General features: G+C 33.8%; 4 protein-coding genes across 4 annotated transcripts; 3 read left to right on the top strand and 1 right to left on the bottom strand.

Annotated features, from left to right (window-relative positions):
- The first annotated feature begins 259 nt into the window (after positions 1-259).
- On the top strand, positions 260-1,519 carry LOC125218779 (8-hydroxygeraniol dehydrogenase-like). Its single transcript, XM_048120537.1, has one exon. The coding sequence runs from the start codon at positions 281-283 to the stop codon at positions 1,346-1,348; it is 1,068 nt and encodes a 355-aa protein (XP_047976494.1). The 5' UTR covers positions 260-280; the 3' UTR covers positions 1,349-1,519.
- Positions 1,520-4,814: 3,295 nt separating this feature from the next.
- Positions 4,815-7,003, top strand: LOC125221498 (coatomer subunit gamma-like). The gene is made up of 10 exons (XM_048123617.1): positions 4,815-4,863; positions 4,951-5,045; positions 5,131-5,181; positions 5,396-5,509; positions 5,594-5,794; positions 5,889-5,993; positions 6,127-6,294; positions 6,381-6,605; positions 6,695-6,787; positions 6,860-7,003. Exons 1-10 carry the CDS (start codon positions 4,815-4,817, stop codon positions 6,968-6,970), a joined length of 1,212 nt encoding a protein of 403 aa, XP_047979574.1. The 3' UTR covers positions 6,971-7,003.
- An 8,176-nt stretch (positions 7,004-15,179) lies between these two features.
- LOC125217948 (E3 ubiquitin-protein ligase ATL23-like) lies at positions 15,180-15,700 on the bottom strand. Its single transcript, XM_048119529.1, has one exon. It carries the CDS (start codon positions 15,626-15,628, stop codon positions 15,233-15,235), a length of 396 nt encoding a protein of 131 aa, XP_047975486.1. The 5' UTR covers positions 15,629-15,700; the 3' UTR covers positions 15,180-15,232.
- Positions 15,701-17,817: 2,117 nt separating this feature from the next.
- Positions 17,818-19,514, top strand: LOC125219424. The gene is made up of 4 exons (XM_048121399.1): positions 17,818-18,293; positions 18,752-18,854; positions 19,004-19,168; positions 19,258-19,514. The coding sequence occupies exons 1-4, from the start codon at positions 18,028-18,030 to the stop codon at positions 19,420-19,422; spliced, it is 699 nt and encodes a 232-aa protein (XP_047977356.1). The 5' UTR covers positions 17,818-18,027; the 3' UTR covers positions 19,423-19,514.
- Positions 19,515-21,251: the final 1,737 nt, after the last annotated feature.

The following is a 21,251-nucleotide window of genomic DNA, read 5'->3' as shown; positions in this document are numbered from 1 at the left end:
TTTTTACCATTATTTTTTAATGTACCACATATTTTACTAATTCATTCATACTTACATTTTATTATAAAATTAATATATAAAAGTAGTACTTATATTCCATTAACTTTTTCAACTCACTTTTTATTACATTTCATAAAATTCATTCTGATCAAAGTAGGACGAATTATACGGAACAGAGGGAGGGAGTATAATCTATACACCCCCACTCCTATCTATATATAGCTCACCATATTCCACACATTTCTCCACCACATTCCACTCATTTCTCTACTCCGCTACCATGTCGAAATCCGTGAACGCAATCGGCTGGGCCGCCCGCGACCCCTCCGGCGTCCTCTCCCCCTTCAAATTCTCCCGCCCCGCGGCCGCCGCCCGCGACGTCCACTTCAAGGTCCTCTACTGCGGCATCTGTCACTCCGACCTCCACACCGTCAGGAACGAGTGGGGCAACACCCGCTACCCCGTCGTCCCCGGCCACGAGATCGTCGGCGTCGTCACCGCCGTCGGCCCCTCCGTCACCAAATTCTCCCCCGGCGACAAGGTCGGCGCCGGCTGCCTCGTCAACTCCTGCCGCAGCTGCGACCAATGCGCCGCCAATCTCGAGAATTACTGCCCTGATTTAGTCCTCACCTACAACTCCCTCCTCCCCGGCTCCGCCTTCGTCACCTACGGCGGCTACTCGGACGTCATGGCCGCGGACGAGGACTTCCTCGTCCGCTGGCCCGACAGCCTCCCCATGGATAAAGGCGCCCCGCTATTATGCGCCGGGATCACCACGTACAGCCCGCTCCGCTACTTCGAGCTGGACCAACCCGGCCAAAAATTAGGCGTGGTCGGGTTGGGCGGGCTGGGACACGTGGCGGTCAAGCTGGCGAAGGCCTTCGGCCTCCGCGTGACCGTCGTCAGCACCTCGTCCGGGAAGCGGGACGAGGCGCTGGGGCGGCTCGGCGCCGACGCGTTCCTGGTCAGCGGGGACGCGGCGGGGATGGCGGCGGCGGCGGGGACGCTGGACGGGATCATCGACACCGTCTCGGCGCAGCACGCGCTGCCGCCGCTGCTGGGCCTGCTGAAGCCGCACGGGAAGCTGATTCTGGTCGGCGCGCCGGAGAAGCCGCTGGAGCTGGCGGCGTTCCCGCTCATCATGGGGCGGAAGACGGTGGCGGGGAGCATGATCGGCGGGATCAGGGAGACGCAGGAGATGATCGATTTCGCGGCGGAGCATGGGATTGTGGCGGATGTGGAGGTTATCCCGATTGATTACGTGAACGCGGCGATGGAGCGGCTCGCGAGAGCCGACGTCAAGTATCGGTTCGTGATCGATGTCGGGAATACGCTCAAAGCCGAGTGATTCGGCTCGGCTCGGCTCGGTTCGGTTCTAAAAAAATATTTGCCGATTGCGAGAGGATTCTATGTGATTTCGAATTTTTAATTCCGTATTTGGGAAACAGAAGCTCTTGTAATTTATGATTTTGGTATGATTAATCATTAAGCTTTATAATAAAGTATGATTCGCAATGCATATATTATTCCTTTTCTGGCCTGTGGGAGTGTATCTCTGATTCATTGCAATTATCTAAAAATACTATAGAAGCTGGCAATTTTTATAGCCTAATAATTGTAGTACTAATAAACTCTGAAAATCGAATAATCTACTTTCCGTAAATCTTTGCGATATAGTGGGAATATATATCATTTAAATTCATTGCTGGACCACAAAATTAAACTAAATCTGACTTTTGATTAACTTTTCTTTTCATTGAGTCTCACGAGTGTGAGACGAACTAGCGGCCAAGCGTACCACAACGTGGGAGGTTAAAGGTAACAAATTTCATCAGATCTGTTATTTGGGAAGAAGCTAGTATATTCGAGACATTTTAGGATTACAAAATTTAATAAATACCCCTAGTAATTAAAATTGGTACTTATTATAATTATAGTCAAAACATAATTCCGTACTAAAGATTTTGAAATTATATTTTTGCAAGTTTTTCAATTAACAATATTCCCCCTTTTCCCATATTTCCTTCTTTCATTTCTTAACAACGACCGAGGATCTGGCATGCGTATTTTGGGGTAGTCGGGTCGAACAACGACATCAACGTCCTCAACTTGTCACCCCTCTTCAACGAGCAGTGTCAGGGCATCGGTTCACCCGTCAGTTTTGTGGCCAATAGCAACCGGCATGATATGAGCTACTATTTGGCGGATGAGATATACCCTAGGTGGCCCGTCTTTGTGAAGACGATCAGGCACGCAAATGATGACAAGAAGGCCTACTTTGCGGAACAGCAGGAGTTGGCGCGCAAGGACGTGGCGCGCATTTGGTGTGCTCCAGTCTCGATGGGCGACAATTAGGGGTCCAACGCGATTGTGGCATTGATATAATGTACACTTGCATTATCATGCACAACATGATCGTCGAAGACGAAGGCGTAAAACTGACTAATTGGGCCAATGACGATACTGATGCAGCCGGTCCAAGCCACAGAATGGCCACCCTTAACGTACGACGTGGGGTACCTTACGATGAAGCCAACCGTCTCCAGGCACATGCCGACATGCGCCAAGTGGATGCTCATATTCAACTCCAAAAGGATTTAATTGAAGAGTTGTGGGCACGGAAGACTGCACGGCGATAGTTTTTTTCGTTATCATGTAATTTTTTTTAATGAATGTAATTTTTTTAAAATGAAATTAATGAATTTTCCCGTATATGTCTCGTAAATTTAATTCCGTAAATATTTAGTAGTTTTTTGAATTATTTTTATTACAGCTAGCCTATTTAATTAAAATGATGATGTGGCTGGTGGATAGTGCTGATGACGTGGCAGGCTGGCCTGTCTCTCTTGCAATTATGTTCAAGGAAAACCATCTTTCTCTGCCGATTTCATCGGAGGGTTTGTGATCGGAGAACTCAGGTAAACTTATCAGCTTCAGTGCTACATTCATGTGATAATCACAATGCCAGCTCTTTCTGGTTTCCCTTCTACCCTAACAATGGTTTAAATACAAGATAATGTAGTTGGTTGTATTTATTTAATTATTATTTTACTAATATTACATTTTGTATTAATAAAATAAAATATAAACATATTTTAAAGCGAGTTTTAGAAATTTAAATATTTTTTTTGAATTTGAAGACTCTAATTTATTTATTTATTTATTATTTTACTAAAAAACTTAACATATAATGTCTATTTAATATAAAAACTGAAAGTTATGTTTTTAAGTTATTTATAGTACTGTATAAAATTAATTAATAGAGTTTTGAATTAGAAATCATATAAAGAGAATAATAAAGAGTTTATTCGTACTGGATCCAGCGGCGCCGCCACCTTCCACCTCAATACCGCCGGCCGTTTATATCTCACTGGTAGCGGTAATTGAGGATAATTTGAGCTATATGTTTATGGCATCTATAATACCTTTTGTGTTTATAGTATCTATAAATCTTTTGCATTAGGTTATGAATTCATGAATTGATTGAAACCGTTGTGATGTAGTTCATTTTTGTGTTCTTCCTTGGTTTCTGTTAATCCATTTAAATTTTATCACTCATTATTTGCTTATGTTTGGATCTTTTATTGGATGGAGGATTGTGCATGTGTTTAGTGCTCTACGATTTCTCATCTGTGTGAACTACTACGTTTCTTGAAGTGTGTGGACATAAATTAGTTATTTTATTGTTTCTGTTTACTCATGCGGAAATTTATGTTTGTACCGTGGCAGGTGGTCTCTAGGCAAACCAAAGGAGGTATGTACAACATTTTATAATGCCTTGATCACTTTATTTCTTATGGAAAAAATGCAAGAATTGCAAGGAGAGGTGTAGTGATACTTACCCAAACACCAATTCTATATGTGGAATTATGGATGATGATTTTTGGATCATGCTACCATCTGATCTCTCTTGCTCTTTTGTTTATATGTACTCCGAGTCCCGTTTTTCCATTTTAGTTCGTCCGCGAATAGGAGTCCCGGTTTACTTTTACCATAAATGGTAATAGAGTCTCACCTTCACCTAACTCATTCCACTCACATTTCATTTAAAACTAGTATATACAAGTGGGACCACTGTTCCACTAACTTTTTTCCACTCACTTTTCTTAACATTTCTTAAAACTCGTGCCGTCAAGAAATGGGACTCCTAATGGCGGACGGAGGGAGTATCTATGTATTATGTCCTGAATCATTTTGTTTCTTGACATCTTGTTTTGAGGGGGAAATTTAACTTAGGGAACATGTCTTCCTGCTACACAGATAGCTTCTTAGTCCTGCCTATATTTCCTTAGTCAAAATTTGTGGTTTTTTCCTAATAGTCTAATTGTTTTGATGTTAAACATGTAGAATGTCATTATCTGTTATTTAGGTTTTATCTTTTGAGTTTCTTGTATAATCAGATTCCTTGTGTTTATTTCCTCAAGCTGTTGTGTTTATATCCTTAAGATATAAGGCTTTAAAGTTTTAGTTGAGTTTATGTAGGACGCAATCATTTTGATTTATTGTGTTTATCTCATCAAAATATCATGCAAGTTTATCTTCCTATGAGATTAAGCTCTAATTGAGTTTCTTGTGTTTATCTCCTCAATGTATTAGTATTTACTAGTTATCAAGTTGTGTTTTTGTAGGATTTGATCAATATCCTGTGAATAGGTGGAGGGTTGTTCAAATTTTGAATCAATTTACTTTCTTTGATCCGTTTCAACCCTCGAAAAGTTTCAGACGTGCCCTCGGAGAGAAGTGACAGATTGTGCCCATACTTGGATGTATGTTTTGGCCTTGTTTTCTGTGAGCGTCAGTATACGTTGAATACAATGCAGTGGCAGTGTGTGAAGAGAGATCATGATCTCTCTACTAACAAAGGTCGAATAATTCCATATATTGTTTTGATTTTGTTCATTTTATATTGAAATAGAAATACTAAATTTTGAACTTGTTAATATTTCCCAGATTGCTCTTGGTTTGTGGTGATTGAGAAACATGCTGTTTTAACTGAAGTGAGGGGTTTTAGTGATCCACATATTGATAAAACAAGATGTTTGGAAGTACTTTTTTCTGCAACGTCAAATATAACTACAACAGTTTTTAGCTAAAATATTATATAATTATTTCGGTTTATGTCTTCTTTAGATCATTAAAAGGCTTCTGTATCTTCTCAATCAAGGTGAAATATTCACAAAGGTCACTCTCTCAACTTTGGTATTTGAGTTAGTTCCATTTTATTGGGCAATTGATATTTATGAACCTCGGTAACTATTTATAACAGTGGTACATATCTATTTGCACACGATATTCCAATCGAGTAGAGGTTTACAATTTTCTTATATATTCGTAAGAAAGTGGCATGTGTTAGGACTTGGATAGTATTGGACATTTAGTGTAATATGTTTTGTAGAGTGAAGCTGCAGCTATACTTTCTTCCGCGGTTAATCTGTATCGGTTTCAAGATGCTCATTTGAGAAGAATGTTTCATCAAATTGCAAGGGATCTTTGCCCTATTGCAGATGAGGTTTACATTTCTTCTATTTTTACATTTACATGTTTCTCTTGTACCTATTGGGGGCTAATTTTTTTTTAATTTTTTGCTAACAAGGTTTCTCTAGTTACTAGTGCCTTACTTAAAGACGTCAACACCGGTAATGTTGCATATCGGGCGAATGCTATTCGTTTGCTTTGTCATATTACAAATGACGCATCCTTAAACAAAGTTGTGAAATTCCTCTATGAGGATCTTTGTGATGACAATCCTACTCTTCAAATTGCTTCCCTTGTGTGTTCAATCAATCTGGTAAAGGTATTACTATTACATCATATTTGAAGAATTACAAAAGTATTACTACCTAGCCAGTTGAAGTATTTATAATTTTTATAATTGTATATTCTTATAGAGAGATCCAAGGATGGCCATCACACTCAATCAAGTATACCCTGAGACCTCTTTTTTCGATAAAGGAAAACACGTTCAGTTCCATGCCATATATCTAGAATTTGTGGTAAGAAAAGATGTTTTCCATGGGGTGTTAGATGATGACACTTGTTGTTCATTTTCATGTCTATATACACAAATACATCATGCATCACATATGATGTATGGCGGTTGGATTTACAAGTTACAAGAGCATGCAGATGGGAGAAGTACGTCATGCGGGAGAAGTACGTCATACGGGAGAAGTAAATCCTACGGCAGAAGTACGCCGTTATCATTTCGGCGAATTATTGGAAAAATTATATAGGCTTTGCTCTTGGTGTTCTTCGCCATTGGGGACTTACATCCTGATTCGCGGTATTCATCAGGTATTGCATCGTTGGTAGTCTAAAAATAATGTGTATGGTTGGGATGGTTGTCTCAAGTGCTGATATATATAGATTGAGATATGTAGGCTACACGAGGTCGGTCTTGCTACGGGGTTGGTGGTATCGCCGAACTCATATGGTCTTGTATCAATGGTAAAGATAAAATGTTGGCAATAGAAGGATTCTGGTCACTAGAAGGGGTGGACCTCCAGCCTGGTTGTAAACTGAAAGATGGCATAGATGTTATGCGCCGAATTCTTCGTTCTCACAAGCCTGTGGTGAGGTTTAGTGCTTACAGGGCATTGCAGAAGGTTATTGCTATATTCTTAAGGCATACTATACTTTGATCTACTAAATCTTTGTTTAGTACTAATGGATTATTTAATATTTGATGTAGCAGGCGAGGATTGTGCACAATGTGGAATGGATTACTCCAGAGGATCATAGATTAATGGGTTCCTCTAAGTTATATATGGAGGAATTCAACCATCGTGTAAGTCATCTCATATCTGCATATTTATTTACAACCATAAGCCTAAGCCTTGTTTATTTTTGTAACATGCAGGATGATGAGCTTGAAGCTGAACATGTACCTCAAATTATTAAATCTCAATCATTTGCAGTCAAGGAAGCTTCAACTCATCACTGCAACCTCATGCCTAGGCACAATGTATAATTAATTAATTATGGTTTCTATTTCACACTTTGTTTTGAGCAATATAAAAAGCCATGATTGAGACGATTAGAAAATTAATTAGTGAATAGATTTTAGAGCATGACACATATTTTTACTAATATTTTATGATATGTTTTTATACTCCTAGTATTTATCAAATCAAAGAGTTATTATCAGCTATTATTGATTTTTTATAATAATGGGCATCACATAAAAATTAATTTTATTAATATCATATGGTTATATTTTATAATATTTATAAAACCAAAGAATTATTTGATAATATTAAGTTATAAAAATCATTCTTTTATGATTATAAATTAAAATGATTTATGTAAAAAATTACTAGTGAAAAATTAATGTGAGAAAATTCATAACACATAAATGAATATGAAGAAACTAACAAAAGTTACTAATTTCATAAAATAAAAACGTCACAAATGAATTATGTGTATAGATTTTAAAATGAAATTTACTAATATTATAGTCCTACATAGTATTTATTATGATAAGTAAATATTATTTATACAAATTACTAACATATAAACCTAATTTGAATACAAACAGAAGAAATAGAGTCCACTACCTCACTTAGAGTTGTCAACTGGGCCGGGCCAGCCCGGCCCAGCTCAGGCCAGTCCCGGTATGGGCCGGTCCACCAGTGAAACGAAGTGGGCCTGGGCTGGGCTCATTAGTTGTGATGGGCTCCAATTGGCCATTTTGTAAACCCAGACCCAAGACTATCTGAAGCCAGGCCCAGGACCAGCCCAGGCCGGGCCCATCAGAGGCCCACCTTCTATAATTAGTGTTTTTTAATATAATTAGGTGATTAATTACTAATAATAGTATATTTCCCTATTTATGCATGTCATCTTGTGCACGAGACATGTTAATTTTGTCTATTATTCCAATTTTTTTGGTGTCTCCGAATGGATTCAAACAGTAATAGTTTAATATCAACAAAAGTTTCCTACTAAATCATGATTGCGACATTCAATTTTGACTATATCTAATTTTTTTCTTATATTTTTTTTTATCTAATAGGTAAAAAAGATGGTTTTAATTTGAAGTTTAACTTTAAGAATATTATTTAAATTTAGATTTAGTTAATGGGATATAAATACAAATTATATCTTTTATTTTTGCATATAATACATTTAAGATATTTTAAAAATGACTACATGATTTCAAATTTTTAATTCCGTAGTTGGAAACAGAAACTCTTGTTATTTATGATTTTCGTATAATTAATCATTAAGCTTTATAATAAAAATATGATTTGCTATGCATATATTATTCCTTTTCTGGCCATACTAACTATATGTGGGACTGTATCTCCTGATTCATTGCAATTATCTAAAAATACTATAGAAGCTGGCAATTTTTTTGGATGTATCATGAAATTTCAAAATTCAAATTGACATGGTATATTTGCAAAGAATTTCAAATAATTCTTTCAATAGCCAAATAACTTTGAAAATCGAATAATCTTATCCGTAAATCTTTGCAATATTGGGGAAATTTATTTCATTTCATGAATTCATCGCTGGACCACAAAATTAAATTAAATCTTTCTTTGATTAACGTTTCTTTTAAGGAAAATGTTTTGGAGACATAATGTCTCCAAGCCATAATGCTTAAAATGGTAAGTATATATTATATCATATTTTTAATTAAATTTATATTTTGTATATGTACTTTATTACCCCTACATTAATTTGTTTACTAAATACACCTATTTAAGGATATAAATTTTGATTATGCATAGATGATGCATGCATTTAATAACATGTTGCAATCATCTAATTGTTTAAAACATGATTTGATAACTTTTTTTATATATGCCCATTTTAATGCATTTACTTAAAGATATTTCTTTAAAATTTTAAATATTAATTTTATTAGCTTTATATATTTAGTGTACATTTTGTCTACAAATAAAATAAGATTTATCAGCAAACAAATAATTTCAGACTTCTTAATGAATTAGTCTTTATAAATGTGAATTTAAATAATTTTTAACAAATAATTAGCGCTATAAAATATAAATAATTAGTTATCTAATATTTTTTAACTGTAAATACTTAGAGTTACTATAACATGTGACAAAAAATAATTACTTTGTAATTATAATACTATAATCTTCAATATTGATAAACTTATTCTTTTAATCACTTTTTATTCACAATAATCTTTAAAAAATAATAAATTTTTTAGCTCACTTTAATATAACACCCAACACATTAAAATTTGATAATACTATATTATATATTAATACTACTAATTAAGTGAGTATATGGTTTTGATTTTAAGAATTCTCTAGTTCTAATTTTTTATTTTTTAATTTTGATTTTTTTAAATTCTTAAATCTTGGACCATTATAGTTGAACCTCGATAAAATCATATGTTCTTATATCATTTATTTCATATTTTAAATATATTAAAATATTTAACTATAACATGCAATAAATTAAATTTGATACATGGTGTACGAATGCTAATTGAGTCTAGTGTTTATGATTTTAAGTTTAATTCTTTATTTTACAAAATTATAATTTCTTTAATTTATAATTTTTGAAAGATTATGTTTAACAGTGATCAATAAATAATCGCATGTTCTTAACTTATATATTTAACATTTTAAAGCTACATATTTAATATTCCCTCACTCTTTTTTTTGCAAATATTAGAATTCCTAACTCTAAACAAATAATACTCCGCACTATCTTATAATATTAGCAGAGTTTATGATTTTTATTACTTTTAATTAGTAATCAATTAGTAGTAGTTGACATGTGGTATATTAAAATAATCTAAAATGAGAAAAGTAGATTCATCCAATTATTTTTGTATTAAATTAATAATTTCTTTGATTTTTAACATTTAAAACGATAGATTTGAATCTGAATAAAAATTAATTGTATTTTCTTAACTCATCTATTTAGTATTTTAAAACTAAATAGTTATATTAAAACATTAGACGCCCTAGCTTAATTAAATAAAAAATATTAAATTTAGTTAAAGCAAAGAAAAATAACAAAAAAATTGAAAAGATAATGAAAAAATAGTATATTATTTTATTATATAAACCAATTTGAATAAGATAAATGTTTAATTTTTTACATATTTTTTCATATACTATTAAATGAATGATTTCATTGTTACTATATTGACAAAATGTTTCAGAAAATTTAAGGAAAAAAATAAGTTATGAAAGAATAGCACAACGTAAAATCTATTTGAAAAAGCATATGATGCTATTTAAGTAATCAAATTATTTTACAATTAAATATAATAATTTAGTTATGTAGTGTGTTAATTAATACTGGTAATCTAAATTACTGATTTTTTAATTAATTGTTTTAAAAATTTACACGACAAGAATGGTTTTGATTGAAAAAATTTTAAATTCATTACTCTAGTTGCATGATTAAGTTTATCTCCAATTAACATATATGCATTTAGATAAGAATAATTAATTTGGTTAAATTTTCCTTAATTAGGTATATATCTATTTAATACTTTAATGTTAGGGTAAATTAGTCACAATGTTATTATGGCTTGGAGACATTATATCTCTAAATCACTACTCTTCTTTTAATTGATGTCACGAGTGTTATTTGTGGAAGAAGCTGTTAGTATGTTCGAGATATTACAGGATAATAAAATTTAATTAATACCCCTAGTAATTAGAATTGGTACTTATGATAATTATAGTCAAAACATAATTCCATTTTAGTTCTAGTACTCTGTTTTAGTTCTAGTATATTTAAAGCGAAAGTTCTAGAACTAGAACGCACACACATCGAAGCTAATAAAAACCGAACACAAGCAAAATAGTCGGTTGATTAGACATAAAAACCAATATAAAGCAAAAGAGGTGGAAAAACATTTCTAGAACACGCCGCCATTGAAACTAATAAAACACGAAAAATGGGGGTTGATTAAACACAAAAATCGAGGGAAAATATGATTACGGAACACGCTCGGATGAAAAGGAGCAAAAACAGTGTTGAATTTACACGAAAATTCTCTAAAACGAAGAAAAGTAGAAGGGTTTAACCGGAATACGAGGCTCCGGAGAAGTGCCAGTATGCATTTTGAACAGTGCTTGAAGAATTAAGAAGAACAATTGAATTTATATGAGTGTAGTCAGCGCACGTTAGTGAAAAAATAGGGAATAATAGTGCCAGGCGCAAATTAACAGAGAGCTCACATATTGTTAGTTGTTGTGCGCAGGTTAACAAAGAGCTGGGTGATTTTTTGTGTTGAGCGCATTTTAACAGGAAAATCACCCTCAAAATAACGCGGTAATGTGCGTCAAGGAACACAAAACAATTGTTAGTGCACAAAATAAACAAAAACCGAAATTAGTGATGCACAAGATAAAAGATTTTTAAATAATAAAGATATATTAATTTAAAATGAATAATATAGAGTAAAAAAGTATAAAAATATATTTGTAGATAAGAACTAATTAAATAATAATCTGTAATATTATTAACAACAACAAAAGAATATTTATACAATTGTACTTCTCTCAACCCACTCTCAACAACATTTCATATTTTCGTAGATGGTTGTATAATATTTTAATATTTGACATGAGTGCAGTATAAAATAAAAGAAATAACAAAAGATAAGATGTGTGGATGAAATAGAATACCTCGCAGATTTCACGCCCACTAAACATTAGTCTCCCCACCGCTGCAAGGCACAATACCTCGCTCGCTGCCCCGCCTGCACAGCCATGTCGCCTACTCTTCTATCTATCTCTTTCCTCTCTTCTTCTCATCTCTCTCTCTCTCTCTTTCTTACGCAGCAGCCGCTACTGCCGTCCGCTTCCACGCCGGCGGGTAAAAATTGGATCTTTGGATGAATTTGTAGATGGGCGAAGTGGCGGCTGGAAATGCCATGATAGGGAGATGGAGGTGGTGTCGTCGCCGCCGGGCTTCTCTCTTCTTCCTTCCTATTCTTTTTCAGCAAGCACAATTAATAGTGCTTTATTATGTGTAATAATTTTACAAAATGCAGATTCTAACCTTTCTATTTAAAAGTGTTTTAAATCTTCGTCAAGAAGTTTGCATTTGATTGGACTCATTTTCCTTCAATAGGAGTTGCCTTTTTTCTATCCAATGGTAGAAATTTCTCAAAATAGCCAAAAGGTAAAAAAAATAGCTTCATATTTTCCCTCCAAAAAGGATAAAATTGTCTTTTCATCAAACTGTCACTTTTAGGGATGTCAATATAGCCCGTAACCCGTGGGTTGGCCCGAATAGCCCGCCAAATTTATAGGGTTAGGGCCGTAAATTTCTAGCCCGATAAAATCAAAATCGGATTAGCCCACACCCGATTAACCCGCAACCTGTTAGGGCCAGACTCGAAAACCTGATAAAATTTCTATTATTCTATTTTTTTACTCCTAATTCGACACTTCATTAATTAATTTTAACTAAAAAAATAACTTTCAATTTTATAATTAAATATACAAATTATATATTGAATTTTTATTAAATAATAATTGATAAATAAATTAAAAACTTCAAATTAACTACAAAAATATTTAAATTTCTAAAACATGCATTAAAATTCCACGAAATATCTACGAAATATCTCAAATATTAGTAACTTTGATCATGTTTATGATTGAGTTTAAGCATATATCTCAAACATATCATAATTAAATGTTCTACATTGTATGAATATTAGTAATTTTAATCATTAATTATTGGATTGATCGCATGTTAATATTATCGGTAGCAACCCGATTAACCCGTTGGGCTAGCCCGAAACCCGAGCTTTTAGGGTTAGGGTTGAACTTTTATAACCCAAAAGAAATCACAACCCGATTAGCCCGCAACCCGAGTAGGGTTGGCTCGAAACCCGACGAACCGGCCCTATTGACATCTCTAGGCACTTTAGATTAGTAAGATAAAATAAGATAATATTCCAATGGGAGCCGTTTATGGTTTGAACTTATTGGGCTTTCCTCTATGATGGCTCACTCCCTTGATCCATATATAATGGAGTAGTATGTCAGACTATCAGTACATGGCCATCTTAAAACAAAAAAAAATAAATTAATTGAGAGGCCAGCCCATTATAAGTCCATTTAAAAAAATATCAATTGTATCCCTTAGAATTTAGATAGTAGTAGTAACAATAGTAGAAATAAAAAAATGGAAATAATTGATGACCGAACATTTGTCTAATAAGAGATGGTTGTGGCTTTACTACAGAGTTTCAGTTGGAAACAGTGTTCAGAGTTCTGCAATTATTTTTTTATCATTCTTTTAAGCGATTACATATTTCAACTTTCAAAATTATGCGAATCTTTTTGGGTTTTTCCTATCGAATATTCCGGCACCGACTAAACCTCTCCGTCCATAGGATGGCTAGGTGGAATTATAACGACAGAGAGTCAAAACTCAAAATCTTTGTTAATTTTAAATTTTAATAAATGAGATACAAAAAAAAATAGAATAAGATCTTTGAAAATATTTTATGTATTTAATTTGAGATTGTCATCATCATAAACATTAATATGCAATGGTATACTATGTGACAACAATAACCTGCGCCAAACAACCGCTCAACACCAAAAGATTTATTCCCAAATAAATTTATACATTTTAAAATAAAATACTAGAAGAAATCCCAAACCATCATCATAGTTCTTAATTTCGACTTTTTTTTATAATCGATCAGTTACACAATTGATAGCGATGAATTAGAAAGTTTCTTCCTCTTTGAATTACAGTAGTTGCTATAATTTTGCTCCTATTTGAATTTGATTTTAGTATGTGACATTTCTCCCACATAGATAGCTAATAAATATATTGAATTATTTGCCGTTTAAGACGTAATACTCCCTCCGTTTCGCCATAATTGAGTCATTTTACCATTTCGGAAAGTTTCTTCATAGTTGAGTCAATTCCATATTTGGTCACTTTTTTCTCTCTCTTACCTTTTTATCTACTCCCTCCGTCCTAGATAATTCGTCTCAGTTTTCCATTTCGGTCCGTCCCACATAATTTGTCCGATTTCACTTTTACCATTTTTGATAGTGGACCTCATTTTCCACTAACTCATTACTACTCACATTTTATTATAAAACTAATATATAAATGTAGGACCCATATTCCACTAACTTTTTCAACCCACTTTTCATTACAATTCTTAAAACCCGTGTCCGGTCAAAGTGACCCGAATTATCTGGGACGGGGGAAGTATTTATTTAACATATTCAATATTTATTTCTAAAACTCCGTGCCGCTCAAAAGTTCCGCCTCAACTATAGCGAAACGGAGGGAGTATTAGATTACATTTATGATTTCCCAAAAAAATGCTGGTTAAATGAACATGAATTTTCACTTATTCAAGCATGCCACTCCACTTACAGCTGGTTTACATTAATTTAATTGCAGTTATGATTTCTCCTCAAAATTATCATCAATTTTAGTTTAAAGAGGGAACATCATTTTTGGTCCACGAACTTTGCCAAAGTATCATTTTAGGTCCGTGAACTTTGAAAATATCATTTGAGGTCCATCAACTATGAAGTAATATCATTTGAAGTACTTTTTTACTATTTCCAAAAAAATTTAGACGAAAATACCCTCAATATTTTTAAGGGTATATATTTTTAATAAACTTATGATATACTCATATTTTTTATAAATATCTTTACTATATATTTTTGATGAAATTTCTAAATATAATTTGACCTTCAATATTATCACTTAATTTTGTGACATGCAAGAAATAATCCTTATTCAATTTTTTTATTATTAAAGAAGTTCTATATTCAATTTTAAAATTCTTTAATACAAATAATTGAAGAAGCAATTTAACTTGCATGTCACAAAATTAAGTGATAATATTGAAGGTCAAATTATATTAGAAAATTCGTCAAAAATATATTGTAAAGATATTTATAAAAAATATGTGTATATGATAAGTTTATTAAAAATATATACCCTTTAAGGTATTGAGGGTATTTTCGTCCAGAAAAACTTGGAAATAGTAAAAGAGTACTTCAAATGATATTATCTCATAGTTGATGGACCTCAAATGATATTTTCAAAGTTCACGGACCTAAAATGATACTTTGGCAAAGTTCGTAGACCAAAAAAGAAGTTCCCTCTAGTTTAAAACAGGATACTCAAATTTTTACTATGTGATAATTGAAAATAAATCTGAATTTACCAAAAAAAAATCTATACATGATCATCTAAAATGAGATACAAAATTGTGAAAATATCAGCATTGAGTGATTTGAGAGGGATTGGAATCGAATAGGCGAGGGGCGATTTTGGCTCTGCAGAGAGGGCAGATGGGGTTTTTGGAGAGCCAGGCGTCGGCGCATTTTAGATGGAAGCCGTGATTGCAACCGGGAACCATCCTGGCCGGTTGCTCGGGCTCGATTTCGTCCAGGCAGATGGCGCAGTCGGTGGCCAGCACCAGGTCTCTGCCGGTCACCGCCGCCAGCTTCTGGAGATCGGAGGCGGAGAGGCCCCGCTTCTGCCACGGCTTCGCCGGCGCAGCCTCGTCGATGCCTGCACGCGCAGAATAGCACAGCAGGCACATGTACACCACGAAAATGGCGCTCATTCCGGCGCATGGTAGAAATAGAGCAATAAATATTGACACCTGCATCTTTTTTTTTTTGTTTTTTTTTTGGTGAATTATAGTGATTTTGGAGTGTATGTTTTTGGGTGGGATTTATAAATGGGGTGTTGTGTGGGAAAACGAGATGTCATTAATTTTGAGCAAGTTTAGTTTGGGTTAATTGTCAATAAAAACATGGAACTTAGTCAGATTTTAGTTTGTCTAGTACGGAGGAGTGAAGACGTTTCTTTTCGGCACACGATTTAAGAAAAAATGTTAAGTAAAGGAAGAATAAAGTAGGAAATGAAATAGATAGAAAGATGAAAAAAAATACACTAACTAACAAAGGGAGAGTAAAGTAAGTGAGAAAAAATATGTTTATAGACTTTTACCGTAAAAGAAAATGACTCAACTATTATGAAACGCACCAAAATGACTCCATTTATATGAAACGGAGGGAATAATTTTTTAAATTTTAATAACAATTTTTTAAAAAATTTCAATTGTCTTATTTGACAAAATTTATTTTATTTTATTCTTTTCGTATATGTTAATTTATTAGTCTCTAAATGACATAGCTTAGTTGTCCACTTCATAACATTAATACAGTATGCACTTTACTACTCTGTTAACATTAACTTTTTTTGCATGTGTTCATCGATTTAGTATTGAATTTACTTGGAAATTATCGTGGGACAGTTGAGAGTTATTTAAATTTCATGATTTGTTTCTTAAATTTTAAAAGGTGCGGGACAGCTAAGAATTAAGCAAAAATTCATACGTTTACATACATTTAACCATTTTATTTTTAATATTATATTGATATTAATTCATTCGTGTGTGTGAAATTTTTTTTAACATATATTCCCTCGATGGTTAGTACTATATTTTATAATGGACCACACATATTTTAATATAAAATATAATTAACTTTTTTTATAAATGAGAGATTTTTACATAGTACTATTACTAATAAAGTTTGGGGGAAGTTGTTTCGTGAAAATCAAGAAAGAGTTACGAATTAGAAGCTCAAATTTTTAAATCTAAGTCACGCCATGTGAATGGAATATTTATTTACTCGGTGCTCAAGCATGAAATACTAATTATAGGAATAATAAAAAAATAAGGACTCCAAAGAGGCATGGAAAATTGGAATTTGGACAACTCTCAAAAATCACACCCCAACTATTATTTGATTTATGTAGAAGTTTAACTTTAATAAATTTTCGAGGCCGACGTAATTAATTTGAATTATATATAATCTTGGCCATTCTTCACTATATGGAGTATCAATTACGGATCTCCCCACCGGCGTGCCTTTATTTTTTAAACTAATATTTTTATTTATCGTTATTATTTTATTAAAATAATAACTACATCCTTTTTATATGTTATTATACTCTAATTTAGAATTTTAATTTCAACTCTAATTGATTTTAATATAGTTTATTCAAAATTAATACCAAATTCACTAATAATTTCTGCATGACAACAGAAATTAGTCGTTTGTATTAACGACACTATCACGCCTAAAATATGGATATTAAATGAATTTAAAGTGGTACAATTATATGAGGACGATTTAGGACCAAAGAATCAAATTCCGGATATACATTTACATGAAATGCATGTCACATGCAATTGGTGTCGTTCAAGGTGTAGACGAATAGGAGAGAATTAATCATACAGTAAAATTTATTGATTGAATACTTTATTATTGAATGATGAAATGGCAAGTAATTTACATTACTAATCAACAAAAAAGAATTTGCAAAAAAATGTAGTATTAACTATAATTCAACGTATTAATTAGAACTTTAGAATCATGCCAAGCACTCAATTTTGTTTAAATGAAGTATACATTGTATGCAATTTTTTTTATACAGAACTCTGTGAATAAATCTAAATATTATTCGTATGATCTGTCAGTTTCACTCCTCACAAAATTATAACCAAATGAAATCGGCTAAAATTATGTATATGGATTAATAATAAAAGATATAGTACCAAATTTAGCATGAAGCAAAAATAATGAGATTAATTCCTTTTACAACCCCCGATTATATTTTATTTTAATATTCAAACATTTATATACTAAACTTTTTTAATTAAATATATATAGCATATAATTAAATTGCTAATATTAGCAAACTCATAAATAACGATTTCTGGAAACATCATTCCTTTATCAGCATTCAGCTCTGCACAGTTACTGAGGCAAAATCAGCACCCAAAATCGGAGTGCTAAATGCTGATTCTCTGCATCTGGACGCATTGCTGGATCATCTACCATCGTCACATCTCCTGACATCAATTCCAGTATGGATTTTGTGCGCCAATTTCGGATAAACACCACGCCGATTAAATCGACGCATATACATAGCTGCTCCGCACGCCTCTCCCCTGCATCACCACCGCGATCCTCCAGCAAAATCCAAATCTGAGAGATGGATTTCAAGTCAGTATTTCTCCGATTTGTGACGCTGTTGTGTTTGCTGCGCCCGATCGCGAGCCAGCTCTCGATTCCGCCGCTGCTGGACGGGTTCCGCTACGGCGAGGCGGCGACGGCGGGAAAGGAGGAGAAGAAGGTGCTGATTGAGGCGTTTTTCGACCCTGTTTGCCCCGATAGCCGCGATTCGTGGCCGCCGCTCAAGCAAGCCGTGGAGGAGCTCGCCTCGCGCGTTAGGCTCGTCGTCCACACCTTCCCGCTACCGTGAGTGATTAAACCCTCTCAATTTTCAATTCGTTATCCTGCTACTGTGAATTTCTCATTCAGCTGTAGAATTGATTGAATTCGTTGCAATTTCAAACGATTAGGTCATTCGATCGAGGTTTGCGTTGTGCTGGTAGATTCCTTTAGTTTTTGATTGCTTGTGTTACGTGTGTGATTTGCATAAGTTGAGAGATGTTTCGTACATTCATCCATTGATAAATCTGATTGGATTGCAGTTTCAATTCGTTATCCTGCTACGGTGAATTTTTCATTTAGCTGTAGAATTGATTGAATTCGTTGCAATTTCAAACGATTAGGTCATTCGATTGTGTATTTTGTCACGAGGTTTGTGTTTTGCTGGTAGATTCCTTTAGTTTCTGATTGCTTGTGTGTGTAATTTGCATAATTTGAGAGATGTTTCATACATTCATCCATTGATATATCTGATTGAATTGCAGTTACCATGACAATTCATTTGCCACTTCTAAGGCTTTGCACATAGCTAATAAGATCGACTCTACAAAAACATTCCATGTATTGGAAGCCTTCTTCCACCATCAGGTACGTTGTGAATTTCCTGTATCACTTCTTAATCTTACTGTTATTCATGAAATCTTGCATATATAAAGCTCGAATTACTTAGTTGAAGATTGGAATGAAGCATAACATGTTAATTGCACTTGAGATTGATTGATGGAAAATTGAAACAGGAACTATTTTATGGGAAGGTGACATTCAACAAGTCTAAAGCAGCTGTCAGGGTGCGTATAGTGGACTTCACAGCAAAGGCGCTTGGATCGTCATCGTATCGTTCTGCAGTCAAATCCGGCTTCAACAACACCAGCATCGATAGTGAAAACAGATATGCTTTCAAGGTAAACCTGGTTTGCACGGACGAAATAACATAGAACACGAGATGAAATAGAGGATTCGAATTGATCTAGTGGTTTCTTCGTGTGTGCAGTATGGCTGCATACGAGGTGTATATGCGACGCCTTTTTTCTTCGTGAACGGGTTTCCGTTGGCCGACACAGGATCGGCGCTGGACTATGAAGGATGGAGAAGTGTGCTGGATCCTTTAATTAGCAAAGAGAGTAGATACAGGCAGCGGCACGCACATTTCTTATAAATCTATGCCTTTTGGAATGGTTCTTATTTTGCTCATGTAATAATCTATGACTACAAATATAATTATCAAATAAATCATTATGTTTGGTCAAATTTGGGTTGGTCTCACGCTTTTTAAAATTGAATAAGAAATCATCATATTTGAAGATTTTGCAATCATTCCATACATTAATTTGGGTGAAACTGATATTGATGCGTAATCGAAATATCTATGTAGTTAAAACAGGGATATGACAAAATGACATCAACCGACAATGTTTTGTCAAATAAATCATCAAAGTTTCATTAAACTCTAATGAATCTCAATTATTTCGATTATTTCATGTATATCTTCACTCGGGCAAAATCGAGATTGATGCGTCAAATAAAAATATTTGTGCAGACAAAACTAGATAGCTCGATAATACACTAATGCTAAAAAAGTACTCCCTCCGTCCGCGAATAGGAGTCCCAGTTGAGTTGGGTGCGGGTTTTAAGAAAATTTTGAGTGTAATAATTTAAGTATGTGATAGTGGAATATGGTACCCATTTATATTATTATTTGCAATCAAAGTGGATTAAAATTAATTACGGCTTCTAAATTAAGGGAAAAGTGGGGTCATTTTTTATACTTCCAAGATAAAATGTCTAACCGGGACTCCTAATGGCGGACGGATGAAAATGGCCAACCGGGACTCCTATTCGCGGACGGAGGGAGTAAGTTTTTTCCCCTTTTCTTTTCTTTTCTTTTCTTTTTCACTTCATATCTCTTGCATCTTTACTCTCACCCTCACTTCCTTTTATTCTTTGTCGATTAATTGACAGAGAGCAGAGTATTTACGGTGAATGAGAAAATATGAGGTGGAAAGAGATAGTACTAGTATTAGTTAATACAATTAATATGTGATTTAAGTGATTAATGTTAGTTAGTATGCATATACGTCATATCGTTTAAATCAGTACACATATGTAATGCTATTCAAATATGTAAACATAGTCAACTAGAAAAATTTGGATAGTATATTTGAGAATTTTTCAAACCTAATGATTTATTATTCCATTTTTGAATACTATGAGATCGATTCAAATTGATCAAACTTTATAAAATTTACTACTCATGTACCCAAAATGTAAAGAGGCGGGTTTGTAGAGCCAAAACTGCCCACCACGGCACCACCTATTAAATCCCCTCTACAAATCGTGTATGCTGAAATAATTATAGCTATTTTCCATTTTTGAGTGAACTAGTAGATGATAATGTATGAATTAATGACCAAACACATAATTTAAATTCATCTCATTATTTGGTAAGTTTACTTTATAGAGGTGGCCCAAACCTAAGTATGTCGACAAGTTGCAAAATATCTGATATTTTCCACATTAAAATGTTCCATTTAATATCCATATGGTCTGCAAGAAAAATGTGAAAGAACCTTTTGGGAAACTATGATTTTTTTTTCGCAAAATAAGCCATTTCTATCTAATTAGATAGATCCCAATTTTCATTAACATAATACACTAACATTTTCTTAATATAATACAATAATTCTTTTTTGATTTATATTATGCATGAACACTCGTATAATTCTAAAGTTTTTCATTTTTTTAAAGACAAAGGGTACTAGGGATGTATTAAGAATCATAACCTAAATAGTGTTCAAAGTCAAAACACTTTGTAGTCCATTGGATCTTGTGATCTAACGGTTAGATTAATGTCACGTATCATCTAATAATGTAACTTAGTTAATAATGTACTGTTTTAGTAAAATAATGTATCAATTTAGTCTAATAATACAACTCGGCTAGTAATGTACCATCTTAGGCTAATAATGGACCTTATCACAACCATTC

Source organism: Salvia hispanica, chromosome 4 (genome assembly GCF_023119035.1).
Source record: "Salvia hispanica cultivar TCC Black 2014 chromosome 4, UniMelb_Shisp_WGS_1.0, whole genome shotgun sequence".
Lineage (NCBI taxonomy): Eukaryota > Viridiplantae > Streptophyta > Magnoliopsida > Lamiales > Lamiaceae > Salvia > Salvia hispanica.
This window is presented reverse-complemented; position numbering and strand designations above follow the sequence as displayed.